The sequence below is a fragment of the Phoca vitulina genome, unplaced genomic scaffold (genome assembly GCF_004348235.1).
Source record: "Phoca vitulina isolate PV1807 unplaced genomic scaffold, GSC_HSeal_1.0 scaffold6, whole genome shotgun sequence".
Taxonomy (NCBI): Eukaryota; Metazoa; Chordata; class Mammalia; order Carnivora; family Phocidae; genus Phoca; species Phoca vitulina.
The window spans coordinates 47,280,649-47,306,706 of record NW_022589709.1 but is presented as its reverse complement, the minus strand read 5'-3'; the positions used below and the strand labels follow the sequence as shown (position 1 = coordinate 47,306,706).

General features: G+C 44.5%; 2 protein-coding genes across 5 annotated transcripts in view; both read left to right on the top strand.

Moving 5' to 3' along the window:
* The window catches only part of RASGRF2 (Ras protein specific guanine nucleotide releasing factor 2), a 235,850-nt gene extending 214,572 nt beyond the window's left edge, over positions 1-21,278 (top strand). For all 4 annotated transcript variants that reach the window (XM_032404089.1, XM_032404088.1, XM_032404086.1 and 1 more), the window contains 8 exons: positions 380-440; positions 736-839; positions 3,132-3,216; positions 5,947-6,144; positions 11,305-11,384; positions 12,325-12,442; positions 13,030-13,098; positions 16,667-21,278. In XM_032404089.1, coding sequence (XP_032259980.1) covers positions 380-440; positions 736-839; positions 3,132-3,216; positions 5,947-6,144; positions 11,305-11,384; positions 12,325-12,442; positions 13,030-13,098; positions 16,667-16,759 — 808 coding nt within the window. In that variant the 3' untranslated portion in view covers positions 16,760-21,278. The remainder of the gene's footprint in view (positions 1-379; positions 441-735; positions 840-3,131; positions 3,217-5,946; positions 6,145-11,304; positions 11,385-12,324; positions 12,443-13,029; positions 13,099-16,666) is intronic.
* A 374-nt stretch (positions 21,279-21,652) lies between these two features.
* The window catches only part of CKMT2 (creatine kinase, mitochondrial 2), a 29,071-nt gene continuing 24,665 nt past the window's right edge, over positions 21,653-26,058 (top strand). Inside the window, exon 1 of the mRNA XM_032404090.1 lies at positions 21,653-24,053. Within this exon, the coding sequence (XP_032259981.1) occupies positions 23,942-24,053 (112 nt within the window). The 5' untranslated portion in view covers positions 21,653-23,941. The remainder of the gene's footprint in view (positions 24,054-26,058) is intronic.

Below are 26,058 nucleotides of genomic sequence, written 5' to 3'. Positions count from 1 at the left end.
GGATCCCCAACTGATGGTATTGCGGGATGCCCGAACTCACGGCCCAGATCCTCTCACGGGCCCAGAGCACACCAGCTCCCCCTCGGGCTTGCTTTAATGGTGGGTGTTTTATTTACCACCTTGTATGGAACAAGTTGGCTCCCTGGGATAAGCCAGCTCTCCCGATGATCTTCCTGTGCCTTTAACGTGCGTGTTTTCCTGTTTCTTCGACTTCCCACCTCCAGCTCACGTCTCTGTAGCCTCTCCAGTGGGAGGCACAGCCTGGTGGACCCAAACCCTCCAGCTTCCCAGCCAGGGAAATCCAAACTGCACGTGGTCCTTTCATTCCTGGCATGTTTGTTTTCTTTTCATGGAGGATATTTTGATTTTTCTTTTTTAGGGCCCTTTCACAAGACGATCAAGATGACATCCACCTAAAATTAGAGGATATAATTCAACTGGTAAGTGCAGCCATGGTCTCATTCAGCAGAGTTATGTGCAAACTACTTCTCAAAGGTGAGCGGTATTATGCCCGTAACTGATAACCGGGCGCTCGACCGCAGTTCTTTTGAAGCCCGGTGCGATGACCTAAATTCGACTCGGGGGTTGGCAGTTGGTCCAGGCTGTTAATGTTGGCTGATATTTCTGAGCTTTCTGCCATTTTCTTCGTAGCTAGAATCTCTGATGGACATTGTCCTTGAGCGGCTGCGGGCACCTGCTGTCAGTGTGTGTCATTCCCCCCTTCCTCTCTTGCAGACAGACTGTCCAAAGGCTGAGTGCTTTGAAACCTTGTCAGCCATGGAGCTGGCCGAGCAGATCACCCTCCTGGACCACATCGTCTTCAGAAGCATTCCCTACGAGTGAGTGCGGCCCTCACAGCTGCAGGCCCCCTCAGGCAGGACCTGTGGGCTTAGCGCTGCCATTATTCCTAAGGCAGATGTGTGTGCACAGAGGTGTGAGTCTTAATCTTACGATGGTTTGGTCCGACGTCAATGCCTTTTGGTCCCAGTTTATGTTAGAAATGTTGATTTGGAAACACCGGGGACTCTCAGGATGGTCACTCTTGTGTTTCTTTATGTTCACCGGTTCCCCCGGATGTGAATTTCTTTGTACTCTCACATCCTCGCATCATAGGAACCTCCATATGGCAGCAACCATGGTTCTCAAACTGCATGGTGCCTAAAATCCTTCGGGAAACTTGTTAAAAATGTACATTCCTAGGTATCCCCTCCAGAGATTTGGATTCTAGTAGGTTTGAGGCCCAGGAAATGGCATTTTCCATGAGAATCCCAGACGCTACTGCGTGATCTAAGACTATACTTTGAGAAGCACTGAGGATGGGTAAAATCTGTAAATTCTGCTACAAGTACTCACCCTCTTCCACGAGTCAACAAGTATTGCTGGGCTTTGAGACTCTACAACATATAGATAGATTCCCGAGAAGGAGCTTTCCCCCGGGTGTGTGTGGAGCCGACCTGTGCCACGTCAAGCTGCCCCGTGATGAGCGTCCCTATCACCGCTTCAACCTTCTCATGTAGAGCATGAGGGAGCACGCTAGCCCCTTCCCGCTGCAATAATCAGGAGCTCCACAAGCAAGACCTTTGTTTGGACAAATGACAACTGTTGGCCCATATCCTCGAAAGAGCTAAATCGAGGGTAAAGGAGGGGCTGGGCAAGAGGTACAAATGTGACCATGTCGTAGGTAGAGAAGAGGCCATCATGATGATGGAGGGGTCAGGCGTGGCAGTGGGTGGTCAGAGCTGTAGCTACGTTAGAGAGGCGTAAGGGGCAGGGCCAGAAGATGCCCCTGCTGGCTTTTCTATAGGCATTGTATCTTCTCACCCTCCCCATCTCTACCCATGAACAAGGTTGGCAGGGAAGAAATGTGGCCTATTGGCCAGCCAAATGAACCCAGTGACTACTTGAAGACTTGAGTTAGAAACCACAGTACCATGGGGCACCTGGAGGGGCTCTGTCAGCTAAATGTCCAACTCTTGATTTTGGCTCAGGTCATGATCTCAGGGTCGTGAGATCAACCCTCACTCCAGGCTCCACACTGGGCGTGGAGCCTGCTTGAGATTCTCTCTCTTTCTCCCTCTGCCCCTCCCCAACTTGCACTCTCTCTCTCTCTCTCTCTCTCCCTCTAAGGAAAACAAAACAAAACAAAACCACAGTGCCTAGTGCAGTGGGGATTCAGTGGGGGAGATGAACATGACCTCTGTGGAGGAAGAGAAAGAGCAAAGGCCAAACCCTTATGGTCAGTCTCTTCCTGGGATTCTCCCTTCCTCTCCTCTCCTCCCTGCTGGCTTGGATATCAACCCATTATTTTCATCTGTGGAACTGCCACACCTTTACACCCAATAGCCTTGCAGGAACTTGGAGGAACAAAAAACCTCTTGCAGGGACTCACTCAACATTTCTGGATTAAGACTGTGTCAGAGTAATTTCATTTCAGGTTATTTTTTGTCATGCCTATACAAAATAGTTCCTTTATGCACCAACTTGTCTGTCCATTGCTTGCTGTGATCTGGTGGGCTGCTCATGAGTGAAGTGAGGGAGCAGGGATGTTATTCAGAAGACAGACCTTCCAGCAGGCTGAGCTCCTACCACTGTAAATGCCTTCCCCATATGAAGTGGTAACAACAGTGTTACATGCCTTCCCCATGTGTCCTGTTCTGGGCTCTGGGGAGAGCAAAGGAAAATCCCTGCTCGTGAATTTGACATCGTCTTAGAGAATATCAGAGCAAAGTGGAGGAACACATGTTGTTTGTGATTAACATTTTTGGTAGTGATGGATTTTTCAGCCCTTCTGCTAAGGCTTAAAATTTTTTTAAGCTGATCCAGGGAAAATAATTTGGTTCCTGAGTTAGTACTTAATGTCTTTATTCTTCTTGTGTTGGTCATTGTGTTCCCATTTCAGAGAAGGCTTTATCATGATCCTAATAAGGACAAAGTTCCAAACATTTATAAGAGAAAGGTGGAAATGGAAAAATCTTTTTCTTTTTGGCATTGAGTGGCAAAATACTGGAGATGAGCCAAAATTCATTTGAGATGGTCAAATTTAATGTAAATAATATTCATACTCATTGTTCAGGATCATAGCCACCATTTAAAAAACTTAATTGGTTTTCTCTTCTGTTTTGAACTTACAGAGAATTTCTTGGGCAGGGGTGGATGAAGTTGGATAAAAATGAAAGAACACCTTACATTATGAAAACCAGCCAACACTTCAATGATGTGAGTAACCATAAAAATAAAACCTGGGCATGTTATAGGGAGCTGAGTATCAGGGTCTTAAGACTCCTTCTCTAAAATAAAGCAAGTCTGCCCCCCACTTTTTAAACAAAACTGATGAAAGGTTTAAAAAAAAAAAAAGCTTAAATCTTCTCTAAGAGCTCATAGTGATGTAATAACTTCCAGTTAACTTCCAGACATAAGAGATTCCCTTCTGATGGTACCCAAGTCTGGTAAGTCCTCAATAATGCATAGATTGCGGCTATTATTGTTATCATAGTCATCATTACTTTGTGGTCATACACTGACGAGCTGTAATAGCCCTTGTGTCACTGGTCCCCAGTGGTGCTGGTGACAGTAAGGTTGGGTTAGTACAAATCATCCTCATTATTACTCAACATTCAGCACATATGCGTTCCAGGGTTGGAAGGGACCCCTTTGAGCATAATTACAGTGTTCCTGCAGCTGTGCACAATGGTGACCAGCTGTCGGTGCATCTCCCTGCTCTGCTTTTCTCCAGCAGTAAGACAAGGAGCTGCTTTTATACCCACCAACTCCTAATTGGTTTTGTTCTAATGATTTTCATCCTTTGGCGGAACCACATATGTGGGAGCATCTTCAGGCCTATCTAGGCAGTTCTACTAAAAGACAATAAAAGGAATAATGATGACGTTAAAAAAGAAAAAGAAGACTATGAGGCTCCCTGTAGGTAAATTAATAAGTCATTCAGCCTCACAGTACAAAACAACAGTGTAGATTCCCAAGACAGTGCTTTGTGCAGGGTACCTGCAGAGTACATATATACTCATGAAGGTTATCTCATGAGGAGCATCCATGCCACCGCTGCCTAGAGAACAGGCCACATGACCCCTGAGAAGCAGAGCCCCTGCTGTAGAAAATCAGCTTCTGTTGTCTGTGCCATGCACACACTTGGGTATAATGAGCAATCAAATGAGTGGTTCCATCCCAGGTTCCAGACCCTCACATCTCCACTTGGATGGCTGCTTGCACCGTGCGTTCTTCAACGGATTGCAAATGGAGTTTCTTATCGTTAGTACTCCCCAGACCTGCCAAGCCTCCTTCATCTTATGCCATGTTCTTAGTCTTGCGTAGTGGCCCAGACCGCACGCTCACTCACCCAGACACAGAATCTAGAGGTCATCTTTGACTCATCTGTCACCCACCCCACCTCACTCCCCAATATATAAATCTACATATGTCCCAGACCTTTTTTCCCCCTACTTTCCTACTGCCATAACCTTGATTTGACCTTTCATCCTTTTCTCCGGGAGCTCCTACCTCACCATCCCCACTGTCCTCTCCTTGCCCCCAAACCCATTCTTTACACAGTGTCACAGAAATAACTTTTCTGAAAGACCAATCTAATTATATCACTTTCATGACAAAATTCTGTCAGCGGCCTCCTCTCACCTTTAAGATCCAGTCCCAGCTGCTCCACGTGGCCTACAAGAGCCCTGCCTACTGGGCATCTGTGTCTCTCTCCGTGGCTTCCCTGGGCTCCTCAGATGACTGCCACATCCTCTGTTACACCAGGCCTTCTACCTCTGTCCCTTTTCAAATGTTCTCCTCCTTCGATGGAAAGCAGTGGCTAACTCCTTCTTATCCTTTAGGACTCACAGCAGGATGACCTCTTTCTGGAAGCCTCCTCTCTACTAGGCCAGATAACCCCCTGCTACCTCTGTGTCCTCAAACCCCTCCATACAGACTCAGCTTTGCCTTTCACTATGTGATATTTACTTGTCTCTGCCTCCCTTCACCTTTCTGCCTAACTAGGCTCAGTGCATTGAGGTCAGGGATGCTGAGTTATTTGTTTTTCCTGTTCTTACAACCTAAATGAATGCCACGTCCATTCTAGGTGCTCAGTACAAAGTAATTTTTTAATGACTATGTACAATGATAATTCTGAGACACTGTGAGATCTAAAATACCTGTGGAATAGTCAGAGAATTGGTACACTCACTAGATTAAGTGTATGGATGTAAGATTACAGACTTGCATTCCCTTTGTTAGTAATCCTAAACTGTCCTTTTCCTTTCTATATTCTAAGCGTTGAGCTGCGCCAACTGCCTCTTTTTCTCTTGGTTTCAACTAATAGCATTACAGTTCTTACCCTTGAAACACTATAGGTCCTGTTCACTCTGGTGGGAAAAAATCCAGCGAGATAAGAAGGAATAAATGTTCTCTCCTCCCCTGTCCCTAAATGTGTCTGGCTTGAGGGCTGATCAGGTTAGAGTTTGATTTGATTGGGGGTAAATGTCTTTTCTTTTTCTGTGCTACCTGGGGTTTCCTGGTCCCCACCTGTGAGGGGCGAAGGAGCATGTGGAGAGGCCCCAAGGAGTGAAACCCATCATCAGCAAAGGTTGCCATTCTTCAGGAATTAGCTCATTCTTTCCATTTCCTCAGTAGTTACAGGAAATAACTCCTTCATCAAAATTACTGATTAAAAAAAATGACCTGTTCCCTCAACATGTTGATTCCAAACAATCCCTCTGTTCACTCGGAGGATGAACAGGTCGCCATTGGTTTCTTGTTGCTATTATTATCACTACACACTGTAGTCTTTTCGGAAGGTTGGTCTCTAAATGTGGACTTTGATCTCCATGTCCCTCGGCACCCTGTTTTCCTGACACTTCTATGGGTGATCCAGGCGCTGTGCCTGAATGCATTTCTTTGGCTCTTAGCTGGCCTCTCTTGGCTTCTCCGTTGTCTCAGATGAGTAACCTGGTGGCGTCCCAGATAATGAATTATGCCGACGTCAGCTCCCGCACCGTCGCGATAGAGAAGTGGGTGGCCGTGGCGGACATTTGCCGATGCCTACACAACTACAACGGCGTCCTGGAGATCACCTCAGCCTTAAACAGAAGTGCCATCTACAGGCTGAAGAAAACCTGGGCCAAGGTGTCCAAGCAGGTGAGCAGCAGTGTGCCACACAGCCCGCTGCTGAGAGGACAAGCCAGGAGGCCAGGGCCCAGGTGAAACGTTACTCATTAGGAAATAATTAACTGAATCGAGCAGCTCAGTTGCCAAAGAAAGGTGCTAACGTGGGTAATTACTGCGCTCTTACCACCTAATTGATTCCACTCGTGCGCACTTCTAATTGGTTAGTTTAAGAAAAGCAAATACGACCCCAAAGCATTCATTATAACATATTTGGGGACAACTTCAAACGGTGCGGTTGACAGTCAGGAGTTGTTTCCTAAATTATTTAGAGAAGGCACGTTGATTCCAAGTGAACACAGCAGTGCCCCACGGACCCGTTCTTTCGCCCCAAAGTAAGTGTATAAATGCCCTAGGGCCTCAATGTTCACTTTTTTTTTTTTTTTTTTTTTTGTCATTTATGTAATAACCTTTTGGCATAAAGACTTAGGTGTGCCGGAAACTTTCATAATTTTCTTTTAATTGGACTCAGCTTGTTCATGCCTATCATTTTCATTCGATATTTTCAAGATTCAAATAAAATCACAATCTCCCCACTGCCCTTTCTCCTGGCCTTCTCCCTGGGTGTGGGTGGTTGTTGGGGAGGGCTCCTCTGGGCTCCTGGGAGGCCGTGGGCACCCGCTGGTCTCCTGTTGCGGTCTTCTGCTAGTTGGTCACCAGGCGCAGGCCACTGTGAATTGCCCGTGCGTGGTGTATGTGTGGTCTGCCCAGCCTGCCCAGGAACAGGGGGGCTTAGCTGACCTCAGCTCCCCTTCAGCCCTCGTTGGCTCCCACTGCCCCTCTCCTACAGGCTGCCCCGTCCCTGGTGATCCCTGGTGGGCCGGCTAACTCGTCATTAGTAGATAACTACCCTGGCCCTCTTAAAGGGCGGTGGGGGGATTTTCCAGACTCCTCCAAGTCCTCCTGGTGCCAGAGGCAAATTCTTTTGTCTGTGATCAAAGCCTGGACCTTGCAAACAAAAGCCACAGCTTTTATAAGTACTGTTTAAAAAGCAAACAAATACTTTTTATGTTGAGATCATGTAGGTTCATGTACAGTTTGGAAGAAATAATAGAAATACCTTGCACCCTACACCTAGTGTCCCCCAGTGTAACCTCTGGTGTAACTGAAAACATATCCCAACCACAAAGTTAACATTGGTAACATCCACTAACCTTATTCAGACGATCTGTTTTACATATATGCTCATTTGGGCCTGTGTGTATTCACTTTTATGCACTTTCATTTCCCCTGCAGTCAAGATACAACACAGTGCTATAACCAGGATCCCTCCTGCCATGCTTTTCATGGCCATAGCTGCTTCCTCCCTGCCCCCTCCTGAACTCTGGCAACCAAAAACCTGTTTCCCATCTCTATAAAATTTCGTCATTTCAAGGACATTATATAAATGGAATCATATGGTAGATGACATTTTGAGAGTGCCTTTTTAAAAATTCCCTTGAGATCCATTCATGTATCAATACTTCATTTCTTTTTATTGCTAAGTAGTATTCATGGTATAAATAGAGGACATTTCACCATTCATCCCTTGAAGAACATCTGGGTTGTTTTCATTTTGGGGCTGTTACAAATGAAGCTGCTGTGCATATTCACGGATAGGTTTTGTGTGACTGTAAGTTTTCTTTTCTCTGGGATAAATGCCCAAGAGTGCAAATGCTGGATCGTATAGCAATTGTGCGTTTAGCTTAATAAGAAACTGTTGAATTCTTTTCCAGAGTGGCTGTACCATTTTATACTTGTATCAGCAAAGTATGAATGAACAGTTTTTCCAAATTCCTGTCCGCATTTGGTGTTATCACTATTTTTTATTTTAGCCATTTTGATATCTCATTATTGTTTTAATTTGCATTTCCCTAATGGCTAATGATGTTAAATATCTTTTCATATGCTGGTTTGCCATCTGTTTATCCTCTTCAATGAAATGTCTGCAGCTCATTTTTTAATTGGATTTTTTTTTACCTTTGAGATCTGAGAGTTCTTTCTATATCCCTCCCACTTTATTGTAAAATTATTTTAGCTACTCTAGGTGCTGCGACTTTCCATATAAATTTTAGGAAAAAAATTATGTCTAAAAAAACTTTACTGACATTTTTATTGGAATTTCATTAAACCATCAATTTGAGGAGAACTGACATCTTTACTCTGTCGAGTCTTCCAGTCCACAAACAGCGTCTCTCCATTTCTTTAGGTTTTCTTAAATGAGCATTTTGAAATTTTCAAAATATAAGTCCTGTGTAAATTTTTTAGATTTATGCCTAAATATTTCATTTTCTTTGGACAAATTTTAAATGTTACTGTGGTTTCGATTTTGGTTTCCACACATTCATTGTTAGTCTATACAAATGTCATTGATTTTTGTCGTGTTGGTCTTCTATCTGCAAACTTGCTGAACTCACTGATCAGTTCTAGGAGTTTTTTTGTAGAGTCCCTGGGGTTTCTACACAATTGTCACTTATAAATAGGAACTATCTTAATACTTTCTTTCTAATTCATACGCCTTTTTTTTTTTATATTTTATTTATTTATTTGACAGAGAGAGACACAGCTAGAGCAGGAACACAAGCAGGGGGAGTGGGAGAGGGAGAAGCAGGCTTCCTGCCCAGCAGGGAGCCCAATGCAGGGCTTGATCCCAGGACCCTGGGATCATGACCTGAGCCGAAGGCAGACGCTTAACGACTGAGCCACCTAGGCGCCCCATAATTCATACACCTTTTATTTCCTTTCTTGCTTTATTGCTCTAGCTAAACTTCCAATACTATGTTGAATAAAGATGGTGAGAAAGGACATTCTTCCCTTGTTCTCAATCTTGTGGGGAAAGCATTCAGTCTTTCACCATTAAGGATAGTGCTAGCTACAGGTATTTTGTAGATGCTTTTATAAAATTGAGGAAACTACTCTCTCTTCCTAGTTTTTTGATAGCTTTTATGATGAATGGGTGTTAGAATATGGTTTTTAAAATGGGCTTCAAACAGCTATATCAGAATCTAAAAACTGGATACTGACGCCCTTGTTGTGGCTTGCTTTTGCCTCTTCCTAAGGCAATGGTAGCCTTAGCCATTGGACACTGGATAGAAAGAGCATATTATCTTGTCACACACATTGTCACACTTCATCAAGGTCAGTAAGTCAGTCCTCTGCCTTCTCTTGCATTTTCCTTCCCCTATTTCCTTTTTCATCTGAGGTTGGTACCAAGGGATTCTTAAATCTTCTTTAAGAAAACACTAGGCCTATGATCCAGCAATTGCACTATTAGGTATTTACCCAAAGGATACAAAAATACCCATTCAAAGGGACACATATACCCTGATGGTTATAGCAGCATTATCAACAATAGCCAAATTATGGAAAGAGCCCAATGTCCATTGACTGATGAATAGATAAAAGAAGATGCAGGATGTATGTATACACACACACACACACACACACACACACACGTGGAATATTAGCCATAAAAAAGAAAGAAATCTTGCCATTTGCAATGACGTGGATGGAGCTAGAAAATGTTATGCCAAGCAAAATAAGTCAATCAGAGAAAGACAAATACCATATGATTTCATTCATTTGTGGAATTTAAGAAACAAAACAGATGAACATTGTGGGGGAAAAAAAAAGAAGCAAGCCAGGAAACAGACTTTTAACTATAGAGAACAAACTGAGGGTTACTGGAGGGGAGGTGGGCTGGGGGTGGGGGGGGGATAGGTTAAACAGGTGATGAGCATTAAGGAGGTTACTCAGTGTGATGAGCACTGGGTACTGTATGTAAGTGATGAATCACTGAATTCTACACCTGAGACTGATATTACATTGTACGTCAACTAACTGGAATTTAAATAAAAACTTGAGAAAAAAAAAAAGAAAAGAAAACAGTAGGCCTTCCGTGTAGTTGACTTAAGTGATACCCATGTCTTTTCAGGATGAGGCTTTAGGAGTAACTGACTACGGAATAGGGGTGATAAGACTGATATTAAAATATTTTTTTCAAATTTGAATATACTACCTGTAGAGGCATTAAGTAGAATATACCATTTCAATCACGTGTATGTGTCACTCAGAGTGGCTTTAGAACGGGTGATGGTCTGTCGTCCCGGGCCCAGGACTTCGGTCTCATCACAGGTAGTACCTGGTTGCAGATATGCCCTGCTTCAGACTCTTTCATCACCCCATCTGCTCTGTAGCTGTCTCTTCTTCAGGTCTGAGTCCAGGCTGGGAGACATCCAGAAGGCCTGGTCGAATGTGCAGTCGGGAGCCCACCAAATTAGATCTGTGGCTATAGGATAGACTATATTTGTGCAACTTCTTTCAGCCCAAGGTCAGCTCTGGGCCAGGCAGGGGGCCCACCCGGCCCCATCCCATCCCCCGACCCCACCGCCCCCACCCAGGTCTTGCTGGCTATCTTCTTTCAGAGTCCTCAGGAACCAGGATGGGGAAGGCAGCCCTTTGAGTCATTCTGAAAGCTCTCATGAAGCATGCAGCTCCTTTCCAGACTGAGAGTAGTCTGAGGAGTCGCAACCCGGGCATTCCAAGTGCTTTTCCCTGCCAGTCTGCCCGGGCATGGGTATTACTAGGAGTGGGTCATCATCCCCAAGGGCCGCCCTACCATTCTCCCATGTCCATGTGAGAAACTCCAGATCAATGTCAACAACAGTTTTATCTCTTGGTAAATGTCAGTTATACTTCTCTAACAAGTTGAGGAAGTTGGTCACAAAACAAAGGCTTTGTAGCAGAAGATAGCCAAGCAACCAAATCTGTGTCTTGATGATTTGGAAATTAACACTCAAAAAGATTCACCGTGAAAACCACCTGACATGAGACCTCCCATTTAAGATTCCCTAGGTCAACATGTGCTTTTTCAGTTCTTTAAGTCCCTAATTTCTCGTGCATCGCACTTTTTCTTTTCTACACATTTTCCTCTTTTTGGCTAAATGAGCAGTATAGTCACTCTTCTCCACATGTTTTTGTTTTTTTTTTAACATCAAATTCAGTCTGTACTTTGAAAATCGTATCACAGCAGTCTGACAAAGGTATCAACACCTGCCACTATGGAAGGGAAGTGAGGATCTCTTGGTAACTCAGCCATCTTGTCAAACCATAGGAGTATTTTCACGACAGGCTAAGTTGTTTGTTTCTTTCCAGACGAAAGCTCTCATGGACAAGCTTCAGAAGACGGTTTCATCTGAAGGAAGATTTAAAAATCTCAGAGAAACCCTTAAAAAGTATGTTTATCTTAATCATTAAGTTATTCATAATTCAGAAATGTATTTTTTAAATATATACAGTATACAAATAGTGGCCTACCTCCTACTTTGCTTTGAAAAGAAAAATGGGGAAGAACTTCCATCATCTAGGTATTTTCCTGATTTTTCTTTACATTTGAAAGACTGTGCATATACAATAAGTTTCTTGTGGACATACTGGTGGCATGCAGACTATCCCAAATAAGAAGAAAATATCATCTTTGACTCTAAAATCAAACCATCTTCTACTATAAAAAGTTTCTTGATTTGGTATTTATTAATCTAAGCACAACGAGGAGACTGTGGTTTGCAGAGTTTGCCCAGCATCCCTTAGCAAGTGGTTATGCTGGGACTCAGACCCAGTTAGTTCTCTCTGGCTCAAAAGCCCATGTCCTCCTCACTCTTGACTCTGAGAAGACCAAGGTACACCCCTCACAAAACAAAAACAGAGAAGGCATCACTTTAGAGTGCAGTGGTGATATTCATTAGGTCTGTACCTTCTAAAACATTGAAATCCTAGCGAAAGCAGAAAACAAGCTTTACAGGCTCTAATCACCTTGATTTTTCTCCCCAGTTCTTGGAGGTTCCTCCATGCTCTTACTCCCTGGAAAGTGCGGCCGGTTTACAAGTACTGCAGACTAGTACTGCTAGCGCATACTCTGTGTTTGTCTGTAAGACAGCCTGTTGTTCGAACATGCCATCGTCCCAAGCACATGTAAAACATAAGGCTGCGATTTTCTCTTCTATTCTGTTGTGAGATGTATTGAAAACTCTTAATATCATGAGTGTGCTTGTGCAGACGGAATTAAAAGACTTTATTCTTCAGGATTGAAGCCACACGGTTGCTTCCCGTGAAACACGGGAGGGGAGTCTCTATTTGCGTGAGTGCACTTGAGAACAGTGTCTCTTGGTTTTGCAGCTGTAACCCCCCAGCTGTTCCTTATCTGGGGATGTACCTGACGGACCTGGCGTTTATTGAAGAGGGAACACCAAACTTTACCGAGGAAGGCCTTGTTAATTTCTCCAAGATGAGAATGGTAGGTGGTCCTTTCATCATCAGCCTGTTTCAGTGACTGCAGTGGTTTAAAGAGAAGGGCTAAGTCACGGAGCTCACTGTTTGCTTTTTCATTTTGCGATGGAAGAGATGGGGGACACCGGGGTTCATATCTGCTGCAGCTGATTGAAGCGATTTTCCGCAGGGGTATTGCAGCTTGCATGCGGTCTGGGCAAAGGGGTGGGGAATGAAGCTCCAGGGATGACTTTCTGAGACGGAACAGTGACAGACAGATGCTGAAGGCTTCTTGCTGGACAACGGGGTTCAGAGCACCAAGTTAGAACAAGGAGCCCAAGGACAGTAACACCCAGAGCTTGCCTTTGCTGGACCGGAGGTCACCCAGGCCAACTGTTCCCCTGATTGTGAAGTCAGTATCTTCTTGCCCTTTGCATTTCATGTGGCTCATTGAAGGGCAAGAAAGCCCTGGCTGGGCATAGAAAATGATAGGGCTGGGCTCTGGCACTTTGCTGGAGAAAGTGCCTGATGACTTGTGCATAGGGCCCGGAAGAATGTGTTGCAATACAAGGAAATGCTTTTGCTTTGCTTTTGTTGTTATTGTTTCTCTCTTAGATATCACACATCATCAGAGAGATACGCCAATTCCAGCAGACTTGCTATCGAATAGACCATCAGCCAAAGGTAATATTGTGTGGCGGTTAAGGGAATTAATAAAGAAAAAAGTGGAAATTAATGAATTAGAAACAGTGGTAAAGTTGATCGATAATATCAAAAGCTGACTCACAGAAAAAAACCAATAAAATAAAAAGACAAGTCTTTGACAACTCTGATTGAGAAAGAAAGAAAGAAGGCAAAAAGAACACCAATTTATCAAGTTCTATTGATTATATATTCTCTATTTCTCATAAATCTGTCTACACCATTACCATCCTGGCCCAAGCTACCAATATCTGTTACCTGGTCTACTTGCATTCACTCTAGAATGCAAAATCCATTCTACAAATTGCAGCCAAATAGAACTCTCTGAAACACAAAGCAAGATATGTTTGTCCCTTGTGTAAAATATTTTATAGGTTTTTCATTGCTCTTCAGATAAAGAAAGAAAAAGTCTTGATGTGTCCAATAAGTCCTACATTACAAGGCCTCTACTCATCTTTCAAAATTCGTCTCACATCATATATCCCCTTTCTTCCTCCATCCCAGCCACAACTGGTCTTTCTTTCTTTCTTTCTTTCTTTCTTTCTTTCTTTCTTTCTTTCTTTCTTTCTTTCTTTCTCTCTTCCTTCCTTCCTTCTTTCCTTCATTTTTAAATAGATATTTTTTAGAATCATTTTAACTTTACAGAGAATTTAAGAAGGTAGTACAGAAGATTCCCATAAAACTCACAGCCATTTTTTCCTTATTATTTCATGGTACTTGACAAACTTGTCATGAAACTCATAAGAAAGCTTAGACAGGCAAAAACAAAACAAAACAGAACAACAAGAACAAAAAACAAAAACAAAAAAAACCAGATGGATTTTTTGAAAAATAAAAAGAGTAAGAAAGAGCTTTCCCTACCAGATACAGACACATATCCTAAAACTATAATCAATAAAGCAGGACTACATTGGCATAGGAATACAAATTCAGTGGAGTGGGACACAGTCCTGATGCAGATTTTGTCTGTAGGAAAATCTAATATGGAATAAAGGAGACATTTCAAGAAAGTGCCAGAAAGAAATTGACCAGTCAAGTAAAGGGAATAGGAATTTTGGCTGTCCATCTGATACCATTCACAAAAAAAATCCAGATGAGTTCATTACCTAAATATAAAAAGAAATATTCAATTATTTGAATAAAATATAGTACAAAATATCCACAACCTTTAGATTTGAAAGACCTTCTATAGAATGTATGAGCTGTAAATGATAAGCTTAAGTTTGCTACATCAAAACTAAAACTTCTGTATGACAAAATGCAATTATTTAAAAAGCAAAAATAAAACCAGTAGGCTAGGAGGTGATTTTTTTTTTTTAATTTTTTCTTTTGAGAGAGAGAGAGTACGTGTGACAGCAAGTGGGGTAGTGGCAGAAGGAGAGGGAGAGAGAGAGAATCTTAAGCAGGCTCTATGCTCAGCACAGAGCCCGACAACGGGCTCAATCTCACGACCCAGAGATCACGACCTAAGCCAAAATCAAAAGTCAGACGCTTAATCGACTGAGCCACCCAGGCGCCCCAGGAGATGATATTTGTAACATGCAGAACAAAGGGACAGAATAACAGTATTCCTATAAGTCTGTAAGAAAAGTATAAACAACTCAATAGAAAAATCGGCAAAGCTTTGAACAGGTGAGGTAGCTCACAGAATAAGAAACAAAACTGGACATTTAAACAAATTTAAAATATTCTTTAAGTGTTTGACTTCACTAGTGTGAAGGAAAACAAAATGCAAATTATAAAGACATCATTTTCACCTTACAGATAAACAAAATTTTATTTATTTATTTTTAAAGATTTTATTTATTTATTTGACAGAGAGAGAGAGAGCGAGAGAGGGAACACAAGCAGGAGGAGTGGGAGAGGGAGAAGCAGGCTTCCCGCGGAGCAGGGAGCCTGATGTGGGACTCGATCCCAGGACCCTGGGATCATGACCTGAGCCAAAGGCAGCTGCTTTAATGACCGAGCCACCCAGGCGCCCCTAGATAAACAAAATTTTAAAATACTGGTAATATCAAACCTCAGAGTGTTGGATGCCAGGTACTCTTATAAACTATATGTTACAGCAATTTGGGAGGTTATATCTGCATCATCTGTTAAAATTAAAAATTGATGAACTGAGCAACCACAAGTCTTCTGCTTTGCTGGTGAGAATAACATGGTTCATCCTCTTTAGAAAACTGTGTGGTGTGGATATTTCTTCAAACATTAAATATGCATCTACCTTATGACCCAGGAATTTCTCTCCTAGGTATTTATCCAGGGGCGAATGAAAACATGCCCACTGAAAGTCTTGTATAAATGTTCATAGCATTTCTTGATAATAGCCGCAAACTGGAAACAGCCCAGGTGTCCATAAATAGATGAAGGGGTCAACAAATGTGGTATATCTCTACGACGTGGCACCACTCAGCAATGACAGGGCAGGCTAGTGATACACGCCACAATATGGAAGAACTTCAAAACATTATGCTGAGTGAAAGAAACTAGACACACAAGTGCGTGCTGTATGCTTCAACTTCCATCAAATTCTCCAGTAGACAAAACGAATGCTTGGTACTAGAAACCATAGCAGTGGCCGCTCCTGGGAGCAGACTGACAGGGAAGCTGAATGAGGGAACTTCCTGGGGTAGGGAAATGGTCCTGAAGCTGTGATATATATGCTAAAACTAATCCAACTCTTAATTTTTCTTATATAAATTGTATCTCAATAAAATTAAAGCAGTATTTCCACAGAAATACTCCAGGCCCCAACATGTTTATTTTAGTGTCATTTCCTTTCATTTCACTTCTAGGGTCCACCCCAAAGGAACATTCCCATGTGAGCACTAATTAACAAACATGCTAATAAGGATTTCACTGTCACTTTGTGTAATAGTGAAATATTGACAGCAACTAAGTGCCCATCAATAAGAGATTGTTAAATAAACTCTGATAGATCACATTAATGCTGTACAGCAGTTCACGTTCTAGGGACTGACATGGGGAGCTCTCACTGACTTACACTGAAGAGACGAAAGCAGAATAAGGTGTATCAGGATTATAAGGGAAGAAAAGATTTCTATAAGAACACGTAATATCTAGAAAGCCAGAACACTCTGGATGGTAACAGTGGTGTCTCTTCAGGGAAGTGCCTGGGGTGAGGAGCCGGGAGAGGACTGGAAATGTGTGATTTTCTTTTTCTTTCTTTCTTTCTTTCTTTCTTTCTTTCTTTCTTTCTTTCTTTCTTTTCTTTCTTTCTTTTTCTTTCTTTCTTTTCTTTCTTTCCTTTCTTTTTCTTTCTTTCTTTTCTTCCTTCCTTCCTTCCTTCCTTTTCCTTCCTTCCTTCCTTCCTTCCTTCCTTCCTTCCTTCCTCCCTCCCTCCCTCCCTCCCTCCCTCCTTCTTTCTTCCTTTTTTTTTACAGTGAGAATATATTAATGATTTTTAAACCATGATATAACATTTTCAAATGTTCAAGAGAAAATGTTGAATTGTGCCCGATTCTATTCAGAAAGTGTGCATACTCGTGTTCTGCAGGAACCCAAACCTAGGATTTCCCTGTTCCTCCAGGTCACTCAGTACCTGCTTGACAAAGCCCTCATCATAGATGAAGATACGCTGTATGAACTGTCACTAAAAATTGAACCTCGGCTCCCTGCTTGAAGGTCCGGCTTCGCCCCTGAGTCTGTAGGATTCTCATGGAAAGCGGGACGGATAGAACAGTGCATGCCATGCTTCCCACAGTGCCGAGAGGACGGGGGACGGAGCCAAAGCCAGTCTCCTCCGTGAACCAAAGAAGATGGAACGGACCTGGAATTCTGTCTCCAGCCAGGGAAGCTCAGCTGTTAGGGGTCAAAGACAGATGCTTTCAGACTTGGGGTGGGAAGGCGAAAACATTGATCCTTGATAGAGCTGATGGTGTGTTTTTCATAAGGGAAGGTCATAGAGGAGGTGCAGGTAGCCATTTTAAGGAAGCAGGTAAGAAGGTCGATTTCAAAGCCTGCCCGTGCTCTGTTAGAACTCGCGGACGAGGAGAGTAGAAAAGGCCTGAGCTGTTTGTCTGGCACTGCACTGGCCTGGATACATCTACTAGTCTTCTCTTAGGGTTTATAACTGCCTCTGTCATATTTTCTGTATTACAAGCTTCCAGAAAAGCCGAGGCTTCCTCTGTAGGGATGGGCCACCACATGAGCAATTTCAGTCTACAGCATGTGCATGGTTTTTAGTGCATTCTAACTATTTACGCTGGAGGAATGGCATGTTCTGAAACTGCTTTTTTGGTCTTTGGGCAACAGGGCAAGAAAGACACGATGACAGCCACGTGAACGTAACTTTTTTAAAAGTAAACACTCAGTAGGCTTTGCCCCAGGGGATTCCAGCCAGGGGCTGTCTTCAGGTGGGGTAGGGGCTTCTCCCTGAGGCTGTGGGGCCTGAGAAGCCAGTGCCCTCAAAGACGCAGGTGCAGAGTTTGCAGAGAGGTGCCCGCACACCTCACCCACGGAACTGTGGAATGGGACGGAAGGCCACAAAGGGCCACGGGGTTTTAGGCTGAGTGACCAGACATACTTAAAAGTCATCTCTGCACCTTGCTGGGCTCCTTCTCCTCCACTCTCCCCACAGGAATGTGGGATTTTTTTTCTGATTTACACAAACCATTTTTACGCTCACTATGAATACTGGTTGTATTTTTTAAAACGTTGTTTAATGGGATTTTCTTTTTAAAACCCACACGTTTGTGTGCTGTTGGTAGACAGTTCTTCCCCGGTCATCTTTGTTTTTAAATATTGGGATATTTATGAGTGCAAATATTCTACGTGTATGAGAGATGGGACCAACCACTCAACAGCTCCTCTCTCCGAAGACTAAATGCAGGGTTAGGCCTGCTACCCTGTGCTGGGGAAGTGACCTTACTTTTCCCAGGATTGATGGTTGTTGAAGAAATAGGGCTAACTCATGTTTACCTCCCTCTTCTCTTCTCAGGGAGAGCTCTGTTTTAAAAGAAGAAAGAGGAAAAATACAGAGTTATTGTTACCTGAGCCTATTGCGCCTGATGATTTCTCCTAGAGGCATGAAGTATATTGATGCTGACATTGAAAAAAATTGATCTGTCTAGCTGTTTTCCCTCCTTCTTTGCACTTTAATTATCTTGTTAGAACTAACGGCTGACTAATAAATTCAGCTTGCTGGCTCATAAGGCCCAGTGGAAGCACTTGCGTTGATAATATACCATAGAGGTGGAGAATGTACATTTTTCCTGCATGGTAAGGGCCATCTCTGTACATAACTATATAGTGAAATACCAAGTAAGTAAAAGAAAATATTTATAATATTTTAAGACCATTCCAAAACTATTTTCAATAGGTCATATTAGCCAACAGTGTAGCACTAAACCCAAGGAGGGTTACTTATGAATGCTTTCTTTTTCTTTTTTTAAGAAGTTGCTTGTTTGTTCTCTTTAGTTTCGAGTAAGAGGTTGATGCATTTTAATGCATGATAAGAAGCATGGGTTGTTTGGATCCTAACGATGCATAACTTGCAATTTATTTCTCAGTGTTCACATACTGAGGGTTTGAACTAATATATGTCAACTTCACCAAGCACCTCAAGGTCTTGCCGAAGAAAAGGAAAATAAAGCTTAACTTTTTTGGCTCAAAAACATAGTCTTGGAAGGTGGACTAAAACCAGGAAAAATCAGTGACAGGACCACACACATAGTAGTTTCAGGCAAAACAACATGTGGACAGGTCCATGCGCTCTGCTTTGAAGTCTGCAAAGTCTTCCAGAGGGGAAGAGGTCATTCGGTGTGTGGACCCTTATTTCTCTGACCCAAATGTTCCCAGAGGCACTAAAGCCCTTCTTACTAAAGAAAAATGAGAGAGAGAGGAATTTCCAAATGCTCCTCCCCTTCTGGAGAGACAGGGTTTCCTCAACTTAGTGACAAAGCTGTGTCGCCTATTTCCTGCAAAATGTTGGAAGCGCCCCCCAGTGGTCGGGTACGGCACCGTTAGTTGCTATGGTGACCCTTAGAGTTTTCTTAAGTTACATGCCCTTCCTGCTTACTAGAGTCTGAACCCTTGCTGGAACTGCAAAAAGAGAGAACTCTACCTCCACGGGAGCTCCTTTTGATGATCTGCACCACTTCTGGACCATCTGGGATAAGAATGTGCATTTTTAAAAAACTCAATTTAGTCACATTTAAAATCGCCAAGAGCAATTTGCAGTGCTTCTGATTGTTAAAGCACCCATCCTCTTCTGCCTTTCAAGTTTGTACTTATTGTTGGGGTGTGCACTCCCAGCTGTGTCTGCCCTTATTCCATTATATGAGACCCACTTCTAAGAGCAGAAAGCAGGCCAGCCCCTAACAACCAAATAGCAAACACTTGTATTATTGCAAAATTAACCTAGAAAATCAGAAGTAAAAGCCAATTTCATGCTTTCAGATGAATGCCCACATTTTGTACTGTCCATGAAATTATCTTGGGACTTTTAGGGGATGCCTTTGGTTATTAACATCCAGTTTTGCTGCAGGGACAAATCTCTTACTTAAGCCAACATATTATGTGACAGGTTTAGGCATGAAGTGGAGTGTTGTCACTTTTCCTTAGTGTTTCTCTGAAGGAATTTAAAGAGAGAATTTTAAACTACAGTTGCAATATTTCAAGTGGCTCTCCCACAAAGCCCCCATTAATGTTTGTTAAATTTCATACATCTTAAAGTACTGCTTAAAAACAAATGAAACTCATAGATACTGAATAACTTAGAAGAGAAAAAACTGTCACATTCCCATTTGGAGTATATGATGATGGGTTACCAGCTCTTCTCTCACTATACAAGACAAAACCTTGGGTCGACAATGACTGGGCCACTTTTTAAATTCTTAACTAAAAAAGTAATGCAATAGAGGGGTTATTCCCCCCTCCAGAATAACTTTTATTTTAAAATAAAGGATTTTATTTAGCTTTTCTTTGCAAAGTTTGATTTTATTCCCCCTGAAAAAAATCTTTCTCTTTGCTTTAAAGATTTTTTTTAATCCAACCTGTGAAGTTTTATCATTTTTACTGCTATTGAAATAGGATATACTATATATGGGATATATATTACATGGTAGAATAAATTATATATTATATATGGCTAAAGAATAGAGCCAGGCTAATGTCCACAGCCAGAAGGAATACATGAACGTAGTTCATTTTCATTTCAGTAAGACAGCCGATTGTAAGTGTAGATAATGACTTGATTACAGATGCCGCTATGTGAATCCTGATAATAAGACTTGAGTCAATGAAATCTAATCACAGCATCATTTTTTTCCCATGGCTGTGAGTGACTTAAAATCAAGACAGGGCAGAGCTGGAGTAGAAAACAACCATTTGGTTGTAGGTATAAACACAGGGATGACTGAGAAAATTATTCATCTTGGCCACCACACAGCCTGAGATTAACGTTAGTGTTGATTGTACTTGATCTCATCTGCCCAAGAAAAAGAAGAGTTCTCCTGGATGTTGAACCACTGTCTTTTGCACAGTCCATTTCGTTTTTTCCCTAGAAAGGCAGTTGTGGAAGAGCCAGCCGAGGTGCCCTGGCCCTGAGCCCGAGGCCCGGATGTCCATCTGTGAGCTGGGAAACCTGAGGCCAGTGCTAAAGCCTCCTTGAGCCCGTTCCCTCATCTGCAAAATGGAACTAATCTTGATTCCTGTGCTGCCTACCTCACAGGGCTGTCTTCAGGACAAAATGAGTTAGGTTGTAAACTGTAAAGTGCTGTCCAAATGTGAGGTAGCGTGATTACCATCCTCATCTCTCTTTGGCAGAGAATTATTTAAATGTATTTCTTTGTTGTGTGTGTGTGTGTGTGTGTGTGTGTGTGTGTGTGTGTGTGTGTGTGATGGACAGACCTGTGTGTTACTTTGAGAAGTATAATGTTTGTGTCCAGTAACTTTGCAAGTCTGCTGACATTTGTGACTCTGACAGAGGGTTTGTGCCATGGCCTAAAGCTTGCCAGGTGGGGTGTGGTTTATACCTATATGCAAATTAAATTTTGCCTTTCTTGGTTCTCGAAAATCTCATTAGTCTCTTCATTGATTCTTTTTGCATTTTTCTACCTCGTCTTCTTTGTAGCAATGGGCTTCCTCAGATATATTCATTTACTTCTAAAGTTCAGGAGAAAATAAAGTTTGGAAGAAGCCTATGTTGCAGGCACTAAAATGTCAGAGAATTCGGGGGAACCTCAGAAAAAATATCAAGGGCCATCAAGCCCCACTGTCTTTCCAGTGCTTGAATCTTTCCTGTGACATCCCCAGCCCACGTCTGACCACCTTTGAACACCCCTAGGCACACAGAACTCATTACTGCCCAAACAGCTCCCTTCATCTAATGGTAACTCAACACTCATGACCAGGCTGAGTGCACAGGGGACCTGGCCAGGCCATCACTCCGACCTTGGGTGGGCTACTGAGCCGTCTGAGGCCAAGTTCCTCACCTATGAAATAAGACGCGAATCTGTCCTTAGAATTACTGCAATGGCTATGTGGAATAATGTATATAAAAATACTCTAACTTTAGTCAAGTAGATGAGGTCGTGCTAACATTCCGAGCTGAAGAGAGCATGATGCAGCTGTTGCACACAAGTGAGAACTGAGGGAAGGAAGAATTTGGGTGTCTCCTATTTCCTTGGCTTCCCTTTCCAATTCTGAAATGAGCAATGAGGCTGGTAGGGATTCAGGAACCCAGGTTCTTCTCATTTAATGAGCTGGCCACCCCACACAGCACTGCCCTTGCCTGCCACCACATCCAGACTCCAGCTGGACTCAGGAGTGGGAAAGAGAGTAAACCCAGGACAGATTTCCTCTAAAGCAAGTGATAAGGCAGTTGCACGCCTCACTTCTGTTCCTGTCCGTGTGGCAAGAGCCAGCCACGTGGCCACACTGGCTACTAGGTGTGGAGAGAGCCCCCGAACTTTGAAGGGAGTTGGCAGCGATGAGAAAGGGATAAATGGCATACAACAGGGATCGTGTTTGAAGGATTTTTGGAACTGTGGAATATGTTGAGTCACTTGTTACCCACCCCTGTCATAAGCTTCACGATGGCCAGGTCCCCCAAAGGAAAGCAGCACCCCATTTTCTCAGCAATGTGCCCACTTCTTTTCTGACCTTACTAACTTCTGTAAAATGACCCTGTAAGAGATGAGGGCTTGAGGTAAGAGGGGGGTCTTGGGAAGTGGGGAGGACTAAATGTCCATTAGAAAGGAATTGGGGAAAAAAGAAAAAGAGGAGTTTCTCATTTTAACTGCCATTCTTTAAACTCTACCTCTCCATGCTCATCAACACATCATTTTCTGGGCCTGGGATCTGGGTTCCTTCAGGGTCACTAGATTTATTTCAACTGGTGTCTGAAATGACTAGAAAGAGTGTGCCCACAAAAGAGCTATTTTGGAGGAAATAAGCCTCAACTGCCCCTTTCCCCCTCACTCCTAACCCCAACCCGCAGAGCCCAGCCTACGGAGAGGCTCGTCACCCCAGAGACCTCCAGCTTCCTGCCCATTCTGCTGGAGGAGGCCCCCAGGGGCTGGAGAGACCATGGTCCATTATGATAGAACATGCAAACTGGGAACCCTGACTCTCTAGAAGATCATGCAGTCAGTTTGGTTGGTCTCAATCTGCAAATGTTGTAATGAAATAACACAGAAGAGCCTAGAAAATATCTGAATATATCATATGTAGAAAGGGTAAGTATGGTTTTGTAAAAATTTCGATTCGGTGTAAGCTAGGTCAAAATGATAGCATATATATTAACTGAGGTAGGACCATTACAAAGTAAGGCACTTGCATGCTATGTGCACAGCTTGAGGCATTTTCACACATGCATGCCCCCAAATCAGGAAACTTCCCAGACCCCAGAAGGTCCCCTCATGCACTCTCCCAGTCAGTGACCCCATGCAAAGGTAACATTTATTTTTGCTTTGGGTCATAATTAAAAGAAGTAGAAACTCTGAAAGAGAACCACTCTAGGTGGGAGGTTATTTCTGGGCTCTACCCCCTGCTCCGGGTTGGACCCTGAGAGAAAAAGGGAAAGGAACCTGGCCGTAGAGGCTGGGTACGTGACCGTCACCAGAGAGCCAGGCAGCTCCCTCTGAAATGTCAGGGCTGCAGCCCAAGTCCTCGTGGGTCACTGTTATTTACAGCCAACCTTTCTGGTTGGGGGCACATGTCCCAAGCAGGGCTATTTTTAAGCAGGAATGTGGCCTGCAGGGCCTTCTGGGCGATACATTAAACTGGTGCGGATTGAAAGGGAAATTGTCTAGCAGTCTACTTCAGAGGGCTTGATCTAAAAGAGAAACGTGATTGTCGTTGTCCCTGAACCCGGGCCCCAGACAGCAAGTTGGAAGGACCTCTTCTGGCCCCTGGCTCAGAGCTCGGTTAGCGGCTGGCGAGGGGGGAGCTTTACCCATCTTCTACCTCGCAGCCCTCCGCTGAGGGCTGCGGAGGGGGTCGTTCTCCAGAGCCAGCCGCCTGCCCCCGCCCCTGTCGCGGGATGGGGCCGCTGAGGGAACGTGGGAACCAATCCCTTAACAGGTGCGGCAGCCCCCCTGCCGGCGCTTCCACCCCGAAGCCGAAGCCGGGCTCTGCGGGGCTGGGCGGTCCGTCAGCCAGGCTGCGGGTCCGAACCTGGCAGAGCCCTGGGAGCGGCGGCCTCCAGGACCGGACATGGGGGAGGGCAACGTTTGAGGGAAAGGGCAGGTGCTGGAGAGCCCAGGGCCCAGCGGGAAAGAGTGCGAAGCCCGCCTTCAAGGGCAGCGCGGTGGGAGCCAGCGCGCCCTGACGTCCGACCGGGGAGTCGGGATTGGCCGAGATGGGCCCCGGCCCCGCCCAGCCCCGAGGCTTTTCAAGGCCAAGGCCGGCCCGGGCGGTTTACACTCCTCAGCTGTTGCGGGCAGCGGGACGTGGGAGACTCCGGCTCCAAGGTCAGTGAGCCCATGAAACCCGACTTTCTTCCTGCAAAGCGGGGGCGCTGCTAGAGCCAGTGTGAGGGGTCTTGTGAGCGGTGGGCCGAGGGCTGCGGGCCGGGACCTCTAGTGCCGCGGTGACAGCTCTCACGGGCACTGCTCGCGGGCGAGGGATTCGTGGCGACTCCCTGAAGAAGCCGTCGGAGTGTGGGCCTTGCTGCCTGCGCGCTCTTCCCGGCACACAGGCGCCGGCGACCATTCCCTGCGACAGCTCTGCAGTGAGGCGCGGCCCTCGGCACCTCGCTTGTCCGCTTGTTTCTGACGGCGCCTTAGGAATTTTTCTTGATGGAAAATCTGAATGTTTCTGCGTTTGGGGCCTTAACCCTCAACTAATCCATTCGTTTCTGGGAGTGATTTTTGATTTTCAACCCCAGCAGCATCAAAAACAGGTGCAAAGAAGTGACTCGGGATAAATAAGTGGGAAAATGAACCTTTTGAGGCCCTCCAAAGGAGCTAATTACTAATTAACCCAACAGCTGGACCCAATTTAAATTGGCTAATACTATTGCTAGAGAGTCATTTTTGAAATCCCTAATCCATTAATAACGAGCCACGTAACTGGTTTGCCCCCATCAGAGGTAAAAATGCAGCACAGTTGGCCGAAACGTGCTTCGTCTCTGGCAAAATGTGTTGCTTGTTTGCTTGTATGCTGGGTTGGCTCACGGGGCTTACGGTCAACCCTGGCTTTGACCCTTGAGTGGATGACATCTCTGGCTTCCCGTGCTCTGGTGGGTGTGGAGAGTGACATGTGCCACCAGAACAAGCCACCCTCGCTCGGCTGTCCTCAGTGCTGCCCTTTAGACCCTCCCTCAGCACTGCCCTGGCTCTGCGACCCCGCGCGGGGTCAGCTGCAATCACTTGAGGGGGCAGTTCGTGCCCTTGTGACAAGGTTATGCTCGGTCAGCTGCTGTGCTGTTTCCAGAAGTGCCACTTCTCTTCCGTTTTGGAACTTGTGTCCTTGGTCTGCTAACTCCGCCCAAGAAGAACACAACCACCACCAGAACTTGGCAAGGGGGCTTCCTGAGTGAGCAGGCTCTCAGAGGATATTTGGGTGTTATTAGCTGTGTGGGTGCTCCACGTCCGCCTCTGCACTTAGAGGTGCTTTCCCCCCCACACCCAGCCTTTAGAGTTAACCCTTCTGTGGGCTAAGACTCCATTTCAGCAAAGGGCACGAGGGCCACCTGCCTCCACGGACTCTGCCAGTTCATGATGAAATCCTATCCTTAGAGAACGGGCCAGAGGCCAGGTCAGTTTTCCTAAAGGGGTGACTGAGAAAGGTCCAGAAAATCATGGGGTGGGAGGTGGGATGAGGAATGGGGAGTCCTGGGTATTCAGAGGCAGGAGGAGGATTGGTTCTGAGGCAGACTTTGCCCCTGGCTTAGAGGCCCTGGGTCTTCATCCCTGCCGCAGCCTAGAGGAGCCATTTGTCGTCTTTGTGTCAGCTGGGAGTTCCTGCCCCACTGAGCCAGGAATCCTGCAGGGAGCCAGTCCTGAAGGTGACTGTTGGAGGTCACACCGGTGCACCCTTGCCTTGAAGCTACACAATCCTTTCCTTGGGCAGCAAAGAAGGCACCCACTCCTTTACAGCATTTCACAAGACTAGATGGTTCCTAACTTACTATTTTCTTGAAAACAATTTACCTGTGAGAGATGAGTCTGGTAATGGTCATATGTGTACGTTAACAGGAGCCCTAGGAGAGGCCTCTGGTTTACAGGGAAGGACTATAAATATCTCCTGCTTATGACTTTCTACTTGCTGAATAGAGCAGAGGTGACCAGCGGTGCCCATGGGTGACAGTATATCTAGTGGTGGTGAAGTAACTTGAACCCTTTGCTCTCTGGGAGAACTGGAAGGGGACAGCCATTTTCTGCTGGCCTAGTAGACTGGCATCATGGGAATTTGTTCAGAGTGTTCTGTGGAGCTGGTCCAACCCTAAGGATGTCCTCTGTTTTGGGGTGACTC